Source organism: Erpetoichthys calabaricus, chromosome 7, assembly GCF_900747795.2.
Source record: "Erpetoichthys calabaricus chromosome 7, fErpCal1.3, whole genome shotgun sequence".
Lineage (NCBI taxonomy): Eukaryota > Metazoa > Chordata > Cladistia > Polypteriformes > Polypteridae > Erpetoichthys > Erpetoichthys calabaricus.
This window is the reverse complement of record NC_041400.2, coordinates 70,302,613-70,316,617: the sequence shown is the minus strand read 5'-3', so window position 1 is coordinate 70,316,617 and position 14,005 is coordinate 70,302,613. Positions and strand designations below refer to the sequence as shown.

At 40.2% G+C, this 14,005-nt stretch overlaps 2 protein-coding genes across 4 annotated transcripts in view; both read left to right on the top strand.

Moving 5' to 3' along the window:
- The window catches only part of oclnb (occludin b), a 169,369-nt gene that overhangs the window by 49,569 nt on the left and 105,795 nt on the right, over window positions 1–14,005 (top strand). The window lies entirely within an intron of this gene.
- LOC114644881 (MARVEL domain-containing protein 2) overlaps window positions 1–14,005 on the top strand; it is a 200,636-nt gene that overhangs the window by 152,838 nt on the left and 33,793 nt on the right. For 2 of the 3 annotated variants that reach the window (XM_051930099.1, XM_051930098.1), the window contains one exon: window positions 9,406–10,586. In XM_051930099.1, the coding sequence (XP_051786059.1) occupies window positions 9,423–10,586 (1,164 nt within the window). In that variant the 5' untranslated portion in view covers window positions 9,406–9,422. Of the gene's footprint in view, window positions 1–8,234; window positions 8,311–9,405; window positions 10,587–14,005 lie in introns of those variants that run through there. The other variant, XM_051930100.1, reaches the window with a different exon arrangement.

The following is a 14,005-nucleotide window of genomic DNA, read 5'->3' as shown; positions in this document are numbered from 1 at the left end:
TAACATTGCAACAAAGCACGCTACGAACCGATCGCTGTAAACAGAAGTGAAGTGGAGGTTAAAATCCAATAGAAAAAAGTCTTCATTAAAACAATGCTGGAATCTGTCTCTTTAAAAACAAGCCCTTATGTGGCCAGCCCCCTCTCCCTCGCACGCGCATGTGTGTGTCTCTCTCTCTCTCGTGTGTGTGTGTGTGTCTCTCTCTCTCTCTCTCTCTCTCTCTCTCTCTCTCTCTCTCTCTCTCTCTCTCTCTCTCTCTCTCTCTCTCTCTCTCTCTCTCTCTCTCTCTCTCTCTCTCTCTTGCTAGCTGCACAGGGAATGCACAGGGAGAGACTGAACATGTGCGGAAATCATCGGCGCGCACAAACCGAAAGGGAAACTGGCTTGTGTGGTCGTGAACAGATGCAAAAGTTTGGTGAACTTTTTGGTCGTAAACCGATTTGTACGTGTTCCGAGACGTTCGTGAACCGAGGTTCCACTGTAATTCTTTCTAATATTTTAGCCAGAAATGGCAATTGGGAAATCTGGTGAAAATTGGCTAAAACTCCAGGATCTAATTCTGCCTTTTTTAGACTGGAACGCACTGCAGCATGTTTAAAAAATGAGGGCACAACCCCCGCAGTAATAGAATCATTGATAATGGCTAGTAAAGATGGGCCCAAAACATGAAAGGCTTCCACTAAGAGGCGTGGTGGTACAATATCAAGAGGGCTGGGAGCTGGTTTAAGGGTGTCAATAGTTCTTTTTAGCTGTGAAAGTGAGACAGGATCAAAAGATTTGAATACAATACCATGATTAACAGTAGGAAGTTCATAGTCAGTTGGAACAATACCACAGTGAATTTTATCAATTTTACTGACAAAGAATGAAAGAAATTGCTCACATGAAAGAACCGTGCTATTTAATCTCCTCACTGAATGAGGGTGAATGGCCGCATTAATTGAATTAAACAAGACCCTAGGATTCTTAGAATGACGGGAAACTAAATCAGCGAAGAAATCATGTTTAGCTTTCTTAACTGCAAACTGAAAGTTGAATAGAGAAGTTCTAAAAAAAACTGTTTAGAAACAATCAGACCATCTTTTTTCCAACACCGTTCCGCAGTTCGACAGGCGCGGCGCAGCGATTGCGTAGTTTCATTTATCCAGGGAGCAGGAATTCCCTTATTATAGCGTATCTTGAGCGGAGCAATTGAGTCTAATACTGTTTTACAAGAAGAATTAAATTCTAAGACAGAATCATCGATACAATCATATTGAACATGCACATCAAGACTAGAAAATATGGTTTTAAAATCGGATATACAGTAAACCCTCGCTATATCGCACTTCGACTTTCACGGCTTCACTCTATCACGGATTTTATATGTAAGCATATTTAAATATATATCGCGGATTTCTGCGGACAATGGGTCTTTTAATTTCTGGTACATGCTTTCTCAGTTGGTTTGCCCAGTTGATTTCATACAAGGGACGTATTACGTATTAAATAAAACTCCTCAAATATATTGTGAACACGGGGGCTCTTCACACCCCTAGAGGATACGGCCACTCCTCAAAAAACGCAGAAAGATTACCTTCACATTGCTCTCTTCTTTGCTGAGCTTACATATGGCTGCTTTATCAAGCGATATGCTTCCTGCACGGTGCTTTGCATACTTAAAAGATCAAACAGCACGTATTGATTTTTGATTTTTACTTCTCTCTCTCTCTCTTGCTCTGACATTCTCTGCTCCTGACGGAGGGGGTGTGAGCAGGGGGGCTGTTCACACACCTAGACGATACGGACGCTCGTCTAAAAATGCTGAAAGATTACCTTCACGTTGCTCCCTTCTGTACAGCTGCTTCGTGAAGCGACATGCTGCACGGTGCTTCGCATACTTAAAAGCTCGAAGGGCACATATTGATTTTTGATAGTTTGTTTTTCTCTGTCTCTCTCTTTCTCTCTGACATTCTCTGTTCCTGACGGATGGGGTGTGAGCTGCTGCCTTCATTGCAACTGCTTTGTGTGGCGGTGCTTTGCATACTTAAAAGCCAAACAGCCCTATTGATTTGTTTGCTTTTCTCTCTCTCTCTGACATTCTCTGCTCCTGACGCGCACTCCTTTGAAGAAGAAGATATGTTTGCATTCTTTTAATTGTGAGACGGAACTGTCATCTCTGTCTTGTCATGCAGCACAGTTTAAACTTTTGAAAGAGACAAATGTTTGTTTGCAGTGTTTCAATAAAGTTCCTGTCTCTCTACAACCTCCTGTGTTTCTGTGCAAATCTGTGACCCAAGGATGACAATATAAAAATAACCATATAAACATATGGTTTCTACTTCGTGGATTTTCACCTTTCGCGGTGGGTTCTGGAACGCAACCCCCGCGATCGAGGAGGGATTACTGTAATAGAAGAATTTAAAAAGCGAGAGCAGCGTGAAGCACAATTAGTAGTAGGGACATCTACAGTAATATTCAAATCCATCATTATAGAAAAGTGATCAGTAAAAGAAACATTGGATAAATCAATATCATTAACTGAAATATCACGTGTAAGAACGAGATCAAGGGTGTGACCGAGAGAGTGAGTTGGTATATTAATATGATGGATAAAATCAAATGATTCCAATAGTGATAAAAAGTCATTAACCAAAGGTTTCGATTGACAACAAACGTGAATGTTAAAATCACCAACAATAAATACTTTGTCATGGGAGAGGGTGATATCAGCCAGGAGATCAGAGAATTCAGAAATGAATATATTATTAATTACAGGAGGTCTATAAACCACAGCAAACAACAAAGAAGGGGAGCTGCACACTTCGAAAAGTTGCAGTTCGAAGCTACTAAACGGACCCTTTGTAAGGCTCCGACACAAGAACATACTTTTAAAAACAGTGGCAATGCCCCCACCACGACGAGTCAGCCGAGGAGAGTTTAAAAATGAATAACCTGTTGGTACCAAGCCAGTAAAACATGAAGAGTCATCATTTACAGTCCAGGTCTCATTGATGAAAAAGAAATCCAGATTATTTGAGACTAGACAAGGAGCCCGTTTCGACAACGTAAGATGAAATGGGCACGAGTTTGTGTCAGCAGTGTATGAAGAACAAATGATAAGTAACGAAGAAGTTGTTTTGTAATGATTGTAGTCCGCTTTACTCATTACTGTACAGGCTTGTACTGTTAGTTGATGAATTTTCCAGGCCTATAGTATAATATTGAATGATGAATGTTCCAGTACAATATGGAATAGTAATAAGTATAAGCACCACAAACCTGATATACAGTGGTGTGAAAAACTATTTGCCCCCTTCCTGATTTCTTATTCTTTTGCATGTTTGTCACACAAAATGTTTCTGATCATCAAACACATTTAACCATTAGTCAAATATAACACAAGTAAACACAAAATGCAGTTTTTAAATGATGGTGTTTATTATTTAGGGAGAAAAAAAATCCAAACCTACATGGCCCTGTGTGAAAAAGTAATTGCCCCCTTGTTAAAAAATAACCTAACTGTGGTGTATCACACCTGAGTTCAATTTCCGTAGCCACCCCCAGGCCTGATTACTGCCACACCTGTTTCAATCAAGAAATCACTTAAATAGGAGCTGCCTGACACAGAGAAGTAGACCAAAAGCACCTCAAAAGCTAGACATCATGCCAAGATCCAAAGAAATTCAGGAACAAATGAGAACAGAAGTAATTGAGATCTATCAGTCTGGTAAAGGTTATAAAGCCATTTCTAAAGCTTTGGGACTCCAGCGAACCACAGTGAGAGCCATTATCCACAAATGGCAAAAACATGGAACAGTGGTGAACCTTCCTAGGAGTGGCCGGCCGACCAAAATTACCCCAAGAGCGCAGAGACGACTCATCCGAGAGGTCACAAAAGACCCCAGGACAACGTCTAAAGAACTGCAGGCCTCACTTGCCTCAATTAAGGCCAGTGTTCACGACTCCACCATAAGAAAGAGACTGGGCAAAAACGGCCTGCATGGCAGATTTCCAAGACGCAAACCACTGTTAAGCAAAAAGAACATTAGGGCTCGTCTCAATTTTGCTAAGAAACATCTCAATGATTGCCAAGACTTTTGGGAAAATACCTTGTGGACTGATGAGTCAAAAGTTGAACTTTTTGGAAGGCAAATGTCCCGTTACATCTGGCGTAAAAGGAACACAGCATTTCAGAAAAAGAACATCATACCAACAGTAAAATATGGTGGTGGTAGTGTGATGGTCTGGGGTTGTTTTGCTGCTTCAGGACCTGGAAGGCTTGCTGTGATAGATGGAACCATGAATTCTACTGTCTACCAAAAAATCCTGAAGGAGAATGTCCGGCCATCTGTTCGTCAACTCAAGCTGAAGCGATCTTGGGTGCTGCAACAGGACAATGACCCAAAACACACCAGCAAATCCACCTCTGAATGGCTGAAGAAAAACAAAATGAAGACTTTGGAGTGGCCTAGTCAAAGTCCTGACCTGAATCCAATTGAGATGCTATGGCATGACCTTAAAAAGGCGGTTCATGCTAGAAAACCCTCAAATAAAGCTGAATTACAACAATTTTGCAAAGATGAGTGGGCCAAAATTCCTCCAGAGCGCTGTAAAAGACTCATTGCAAGTTATCGCATATGCTTGATTGCAGTTATTGCTGCTAAGGGTGGCCCAACCAGTTATCAGGTTCAGGGGGCAATTACTTTTTCACACAGGGCCATGTAGGTTTGGATTTTTTTTTTCTCCCTAAATAATAAAAACCACCATTTACAAACTGCATTTTGTGTTTACTTGTGTTATATTTGACTAATGGTTAAATGTGTTTGATGATCAGAAACATTTTGTGTGACAAACATGCAAAAGAATAAGAAATCAGGAAGGGGGCAAATAGTTTTTCACACCACTGTAGGTGTATTGAATGAATGCGTAATTGAATCAGAATGCGTAATTAGGCCTCGAGCTGTAGTCGAAATCGCCTTTCAGGCCTCTAGAGCTTTAATCGAAGTCGCCTTTCTCTTTGAATTTTTGCGGCCGTAAATCCACCGCCTGCCGCGATGTTGGGGTTGGATGTCTACTCCCCGAGAGCACACAGAGGAAAAGTAATGCCGCCTTCAACTGGAGAAATTAAATCCGGTGTCCAGTGCCCATGAACCAGGGATGGAGTCCTGTGCAGGAGAGGATGGGTTGTAGGCAACTCACAGGCATCGGGAAACCAAGCTGTGGGACTTGAGTCGGCGTTGTTTAACAGCAATGCCGGCTCTTTTTCCATGCGTTTGCATCTCCAAGAAGCATTCAGCTCACTGATACAGAACACCGCCGTCCAGGTGAAGAAGTCAGCAGATGAATAAAACAAAGGTGGAGGATCTCATAATATCCCAACAGGAGATGAAAATTGAGAGGAAAGCAAGCAAGAAAATATGTTAAGTAAAGAATCACGATCGTAGGACAGTGGTCGTTGAGATAAATTAATACAAAAAAACAAAGCTAAAACATAGATTAGCGAGATGAGCAGATGGCCAGCCACACCAGTCGGTGCAAACAGATTAAAAAATTCAATTTATGAGACACTGATGTTGGTCAGTCTTTTTGGCAGATGATTAAATACTGTCAAAGTTTAAGTAGTGTAAACATTTTTTTGAATGGTGTTTTTTTTTTTTTCTTCTTTTTCTTTATACTATATTATTATATGAAATGTTAAGAAGAAATTGCACATTGTTCTATATTGTTTTTCTATTTAAGTATCTGTCACTCTTTTTTTGTTCTGTATACATTACAGAATGATTATCAATGGGTGCCATGCCATGACTGACATTGTAAATTTTGGAAGTTGTTTATTTACTTGTTGAATGCTTCAGTTTATTAGATCATCTGTGGTCACTTAACAGGCATCACAGTACAGTGGAACCTCGGGTCATGAACGCCTCTGAACACGTACAAATTGGGTTACGACCAAAATGTTCGCCAAACTTTTGCATCTGTTCATGACCACACACTCGGGTGACAAACAAGCCAGTTTCCCTTCCGGTTCGTACGCGCCGGTAATTTACGCACGTGTTCAGTCTGTCCATGTACAGTATAGGGTGGTCCAGATCTAATTATGCAATTTTCATTATGCTATAACTTAAGTTTATTACATAGAAAATCACCTGAAAAATCCCGGACCATCGAGAAGTGTGTGAACTGACAACATGAAGAATCCTCTTCGCGCCAAACTGGAATCGTTCTTGCATAAATTAAAGTTATCCAAACGATCTGGATTTGCATAATTAGCTCTGGACCGCATCGCGCAGAGGGACTTGTGGTATAACAGGTCCACAGCTCACATCAAGAGGCCAATTTTAAATAAATAATCGCGGCGCTACAGCTGCCACGTCCTCTTCATAAATAGAAGCACAAGGCGGCTAAAGGGAGGAAAAAGAAAAGAAAGACGGAGGTTGCGTAGTGAGGAAGTAAGCAGGAAGCAGTGTGAAAAGAACCGGTGTGAGCGAGCGCATGCTTGCAGGCAGGCAGACAGCTGAGCAGTGAGCCCAAGCAGGGGTGTTTGCATCAAGGAGCTGGAGTGACCAGAAGAAGGACGGCTGGCCGCGTAACACCCCATAATGACAACATGAAAAAAGTTTACTTGAGGTTTTTGCAAATTTTATTAAAAATAAAAAAAACTGAGAAATCACATGTACATAAGTATTCACAGCCTTTGCTCAATACTTTGTCGATGCATCTTTGGCAGCAATTACAGCCTCAAGTCTTTTTGAATATGATGCCACAAGCTTGGCACACCTATCCTTGGCCAGTTTCGCCCATTCCTCTTTGCAGCACCTCTCAAGCTCCATCAGGTTGGATGGGAAGCGTCGGTGTACAGCCATTTTAAGATCTCTCCAGAGATTCAAGTCTGGACTCTGGCTGGGCCACTCAAGGACATTCACAGAGTTGTCCTGAAGCCACTCCTTTGATATCTTGGCTGTGTGCTTAGGGTCGTTCTCCTGCTGAAAGATGAACTGTCGCCCCAGTCTGAGGTCAAGAGCGCTCTGGAGCAGGTTTTCATCCAGGATGTCACTGTACATTGCTGCAGTCATCTTTCCCTTTATCCTGACTAGTCTCCCAGTCCCTGCCGCTGAAAAATATCCCCACAGCATGATGCTGCCACCACCATGCTTCACTGTAGGGATGGTATTGGCCTGTTGATGAGTGGTGCCTGGTTTCCTCCAAACGTGACGCCTGGCATTCACACCAAAGAGTTCAATCTTTGTCTCATCAGACCAGATAATTTTCTTTCTCATGGTCTCAGAGTCCTTCAGGTGCCTTTTGGCAAACTCCAGGCGGGCTGCCATGTGCCTTTTACTAAGGAGTGGCTTCCGTCTGGCCACTCTACCATACAGGCCTGATTAGTGGATTGCTGCAGAGATGGTTGTCCTTCTGGAAGGTTCTCCTCTCTCCACAGAGGACCTCTGGAGCTCTGACACAGTGACCATCGGGGTCTTGGTCACCTCCCGGACTAAGGCCCTTCTCTCCCTATCGCTCAGTTTAGATGTCCGGCCAGCTCTAGGAAGAGTCCTGGTGGTTTTGAACTTCTTCCACTTATGGATGATGTAGGCCACTGTGCTCATTGGGACCTTCAAAGCAGCAGAAATTTTTCTGTAACCTTCCCCAGATTTGTGCCTCGAGACAATACTGTCTCAGAGGTCTATAGACAATTCCTTTGACTTCATGCTTGGTTTGTGCTCTGACATGAACTTATATAGACAGGTGTGTGCCTTTCCAAATCATGTCCAATCAACTGAATTTACCACAGGTGGACTCTATTTAAGCTGCAGAAACATCTCAAGGATGATCAGGGGAAACAGGATGCACCTGTGCTCAATTTTGAACTTCATGGCAAAGGCTGTGAATACTTATGTACATGTGCTTTCTCAATTTTTTTATTTTTAATAAATTTGCAAAAATCTCAAGTAAACTTTTTTCACGTTGTCATTATGGGGTGTTGTGTGTAGAATTCTGAGGAAAAAAATGAATTTACAGTAATCCATTTTGGAATAAGGCTGTAACATAACAAAATGTGGAAAAAGTGATGCTTTGTGAATACTTTCCAGATGCACTGTATATTTTCAGTATATTGCTACAGAATGATGTTTTAAAAACTATTACATGGCTTCGGTTTTTTTCCTTAGACAATTTAGGGTCTTTTTCCACAATGTAGTTTTATCCTAACCTTTCGCTGATGATGTGTAGAAAAAGTGGTCAGTTCTTTCCTTGGAAATGTATAACTAGCCAAGAGAGTGGCCTGTTGTGCCACATTAAGGAAACAGGGTAATGTCTTCTTTCACTGTACAGGTATCTGACATGTTGTCTTACTTTGTCTTTTTGTATTTTATCAATAGTTTGCAAGTATTATTTATGATTTGCTTAAGTAGGGAGGCATCTTTTTTTATTTGGTGAATGCTTTGTCATGAAAAATATTGTACTATATTGTATAACTATGTATCATTCTGTATATTGTTTAATCTCATCCATAGCATTTATGCTTAACACATATCATGTTCCTAACATATACCACTTTAATTTTTTTGTGATAGCATTAAGCTTTAGTTTTATTCCAGTTACATGAAGACATCACGATAATAAATGCCTTATTTATTACAAGTTTGTCAAATGCTTAATATCACATCTATCCCCATGGGTTTGGCAACTGGGACTAGAACACATGCAGTGTTAAAGACTAAGTAATGCCTAAATCACCTTACAGAATCTACAAGTATACTTTTCATTTACAGTGCTGAAGTATAATATAGACAGTTTTAGCTCTAATAGACATCTGTATAGGTGTTAAAAAGATTGTTTTACATGACTAATATATACAGAATGTGCAGAAGTGTGATAATGTTTTGTGCTTATGCATCTGTTGAAGTAGGAAGTCAACCCTGCTGATTCCAAACAATACAGCAGGATGTTCCTCTTCTTCCTTCTTTTATTGTATGTTAAATTTTATTTCCTTCAGGTACTAGACATTATTTATAATTTCTTGCCAAAACAAAGTTAAAGTATTTGTTTATAAGTTGTTTTATTCAGGAAGTTTTAATATTCATTATCCTTTTATCCTTCAATATTCTTGATATTGGTTTAAACTGATGCTTTCAGTGATGAAAATTTGAATCCTGCTTTGCGGTGCTTACTAACACTGTAGTATCTTTTGTATGTGGTTAAGGGAAAAGGTTTTTAATGAATGATAACAATGGATAATGCAAAAGTTACAACTCTGTGTACAATACATTCAGGAATAACCTCAAATAATAGTATTCATTCATTAACAAATTGATGCTTCACTGCTGCTTTATTCAATAGTGAATCCGTTTTGAATGCTTTAAAAGAAATGCCTTAATGCAAATTGTACAAAACTTATTATAGACATTATGCTTCTTTATTTTTTAGAGCACAAAGTACTTCAAATGTCTGCTGGAAGAACATCTTCTGGGTTGCAGTCAGGGGTTTCCCATGACATCCGTATTGATCGAATAAGAGGTCCCCATTATGATGAAGTTGCTGTAGATCCACCTGTCCCTTTGCAAGAGACTAGGGAAAGCAACTGCACTTTGAATTCAGAGCCTCTGCCACCACCCCCTCTGCCTATTCAGCCGCCAGTTGGGGCAGAGTTTTACCCAAGTGAGAATGATGAGCCTGTTGAAGATCTAGACCTGAAGCCCATTCGTCGTTTTATTCCAGACTCGTGGAAAAATTTTTTCAGGGGCAGCAAGAACAAGAACCAATGGGAAATGCCAAACTTGAATAATCATTCTAACAGTGATGGCGTGCAGTGCTCACCTCCTGCTTCTCCAACACCATCTGTTCGTAACCAGAAATCAGTTGCTAGTTCCTACCGAGATCCGTATGGAGGTTCTGGTGGCAGCTACAACTCCCGCAAAGACAGAGAAGTCATGATACCTCATGAGCCTTATGATTCTTTGGACAGGAGGACTTATCGCACAGCAATGACTTACAGTGAAAAATTAGAAGCCTATGAGATGAAATACTCTTTTATGAAGTCCTGGCCTGGCCTCCTGAGAATACTTTGCATTTTTGAACTGCTTCTCGGTGCTGCTGTCTTTGCCTGTGTCTGTGCCTACATTCATAAGGATAATGAATGGTACAACATGTTTGGTTACTCACAACCATACAGTTATGCTGGTAGTAGTATGAGTGGAGGCTACTACTACAGTGGACCTAAAACCCCTTTCATTCTGGTTGTGGCAGGGCTGGCTTGGATTGTTACTGTGATCCTCCTTGTTCTTGGTATGACCATGTATTATCGTGCTATTCTCTTGGGATCAAACTGGTGGCCATTAACAGAGTTTGGCCTGAATGTGTCTCTCTTCATTTTATATCTGTCTGCCGCCATTGTTTATGTGAATGATATTAACCGGGGAGGACTTTGCTATTACCCTTTGTTTAACAATGGAATAAACGGTGCTTTTTGCCGCATTGAAGGAGGCCAGACAGCAGGAGCAATTTTTCTCTTTGTCACAATGTTCATATATATCATCAGTGCAATCGTCTGTCTTAAGCTTTGGAGGCATGAGGCAGCAAAAAAATTTAAGAAATACATGGAGCAAGAGGTAAGATGCTTTTATCTTAATTGAATATTTGGTAAACCTGTCTTGTTATGACAATCTTTTTCTATTTAAATGATCCTCGTAATTGATCCCAGGCTGTTGTAAGGAATGCCTTTTATTTATAAGCAGCCAGAAATAGGGAATGTTAACTTCACTTTTTGTTTCATTTCAGCAATATACACTGCCTGGCCAAAAAAAAAAAAGTCTCCACCTGGATTTAACTAAGCAAATAGGTACAAGCCTCCTATTGGATAATTACTGCATGGGCGATTATCTTTCAGCTGGCAACAAGTTATTTAACCCCAACTGATGCAATGAGTTGCTTCTCATTTCTTAAACAACCATGTTGAAAGACACATCTCGTGGTCGTGGAAAGATGTTAGTCTGTTTGAGAAGGGTCAAATCATTGGCGTGCATCAAGCAGAGAAAACATCTAAGGAGATTGCAGAAACTACTAAAATTGGGTTAAGAACTGTCCAACTCATTATTAAAAACTGGAAGGATAGTGGAGAACCATCGTCTTCGAGGAAGAAATGTGGCCGGAATAAAATCCTGAATGATCGTGATCGGAGATCACGTAAACATTTGGTGAAATCAAATCGAAGAAAAACAACAGTAGAACTCGGGTCTGTGTTTAATAGTGAAAGTAAGAGCATTTCCACACGCACAATGCGAAGGGAACTCAAGGGATTGGGACTGAACAGCAGTGTAGCCGTAAGAAAACCAGTAATCAGTGAGGCAAACCGGAAAAAAAGGCTTCAATTTGCTAGAGAGCAAAAAGATTGGACTCTGGAGCAATGGAAGAAGGTCATGTGGTCTGATGAGTCTAGATTTACTCTGTTCCAGAGTGATGGGCGCATCAGGGTAAGAAGAGAGGCAGATGAAGTGATGCACCCATCATGCAAGATCTTGGTGAAAAATTAATGCAGCACTGGATGGAACTAAATCTTGTGACATTGCAGAAGCTTATCGAAACAATGCCACAGCGAATGTGTGCTGTAATTAAAGCTAAAGGCGGTCCAACGAAATATTAGAGTGTGTGACCTTTTTTTTTCTTTTGTGGCGACTTTTTTTTTGGCCAGGCAGTGTATATATTTTGTAAAAAACAGTGTGTGCAGAATCATTCATTGTAATAATAAATATAAAAAAAACACTTTTATATGTAAGAAGACAATATCATAATTTTTTAAAAAAAAAAAACCAAAACACTATGTACTATATGCATTTTTGCTTAAAATCTCATAAAATTCCTTTTCTAACCCCCTTCTTTTGAACTACTCTTATTTTAAACACATACAGTGGAACCTTAGGTCACGATCGTAATTCGTTCCAAAACTCTGGTCGTAACCCAATTTGGTCATGACCCAAAGTAATTTCCCCCATAGGACTGTATGTAAATACAATTAATCTGTTCCAGACGATATGAACTGTATGTAAATAATTTTTGTAAAGATTTTTAAGCACAAAAATAGTTAACTACAACATAGAATGCACAGCGTAATAGTAAACTAAATGTAAAAACATTGAATAACACTGAGAAAACCTTGAACAGAGAAAAGTAACATTGCAAGAATTCACGCTATAGCCTTACGAACCACTCGCTGTAAAAACTTTTTTTTTTTAAATGAGTTTTAAGCACAGGGTAAAACATGAACATTTGAAAAATCTGTAATTTAATAAACAACCAAGAAAAGTAACATTGCAACAATGCACGCTACGAACCGATCGCTGTAAACAGAAGTGAAGTGGAGGTTAAAATCTAATAGAAAAATGTCTTCATTAAATACAACAAGGTTAAAACAATGCTCGTATCAGTCTCTTTAAAAACAAGCCCGGTGCATTCTTTAACTGCCTTCTCGGCCTTACGCGGCCAGCCCTCTCTCTCTCTCTCTCTCTCTCGCTCTCGCTCTCTTGTGCTCTCTCTGTCTCGCTCGCTGCACAGGGAATGCACATGGAGAGACTGAACACGTTCGGAAATCATCGGCGCGTACAAACCGGAAGGGAAATTGGCTTGTTCGTCACCCGAGTGTGTGGTCGTGAACAGATGCAAAAGTTTGGTGAACTTTTTGGTCGTAACCCGATTTGTACGTGACCCAAGGTTCCATTGTATCCTCTAAACTAGAGTGAACCATTGAAACTATCTGGATTTCTATAGAAATAATTATACAGATATTTATCTTTTTAACAGGGAATATTTTAGAACTGCTTATTTCTGCCCTAACCACTTGATTCATCCAAAGTAACATTGTCTAATAATAATAATAATAATAATAAATAATTTTGAAGATCCCTAAAGTCCTACTGTCTACCACACTAGTTGGTAACTTATTCCATTTGTCTATCTACGGTTCTCTGTGTAAAGATGGTATGGTGATTTGTCCACCGTGGAGTCTAAAGTTCGTCAACGGCGAGGAGGTAGTTTAGGGGGAGTGTTCTGTATTGAGTCTTTTGAATTCTTTAGTGCAGGGGCTCTTAAACTTTTTATTTTGAGGACAGAAATAAGAAAATCAGTACTGTGCTGGGACGCAGGAAGAGGATTATTATGATAATGACAACAGACATAAAGACACAAATAACAATGACCATATAATAAAAAAGTAAATGTTTTTGTTTCCTTTTAAGCATGTTTTCACATGAATATTACTAAGAGTAAAATGGGAAATAAATGTATTGTTAAAACAGTACTGTACTGCCAGGAGGGTGTGTTGAGCAGCTGGAAAGAGTACTTTGAGAGGCTGATGAATGAAGAGAACAAGAGAGGGAGAAGAGATTTGCAAGGAGGAAGTAAGGACAGCTATGTAGATGATGAAAAATGGAAAGGCCGTTGGTCCAGATGACATACCTGTAGAAGCATGGAGGTGTTTAGGAGAGATGGCATTGAAGTTTTTAACCAGATTGTTTAATGAAATTTTGGAAAGTGAGAGGATACCTGAGGAGTTGAAAAGAAGTTACTGGTGCAGAAATTTAAGAATAAAGGGGGGGGGTTGCAGGACTGTAGTAACTACAGAGAGATAAAATTGATGATCCACAGCATGAAGTTATGGGAAAAAGTAGTGGAAGCTAGATTAAGAAGGGAGGTGATGATTAGTGAGCAGCAGTATGGTTTCATGCCAAGAAAGAGCACCACAGATGCAATGTTTGCTCTGAAGGCATTGACGGAGAAGTATAGAGAAGGCCAGAAGGAGTTGCATTGCGTCTTTGTGGACCTGGAGAAAGCATATGACAGGGTGCTTCAAGAGAAGCTGTGGTATTGTATGAGGAAGTCGGGAGTGGCAAAGAAGTACGTAAGAGTTGTACAGGATATGTGCAAGGGAAGTGTGACAGTGGTGAGGTCTGCGGTAGGAGTGACGGATGCATTCAAGGTGGAGGTGGGATTACATCAAGGATGTTTGCTGATGACATTGTGATCTGTAGCGAGAGTA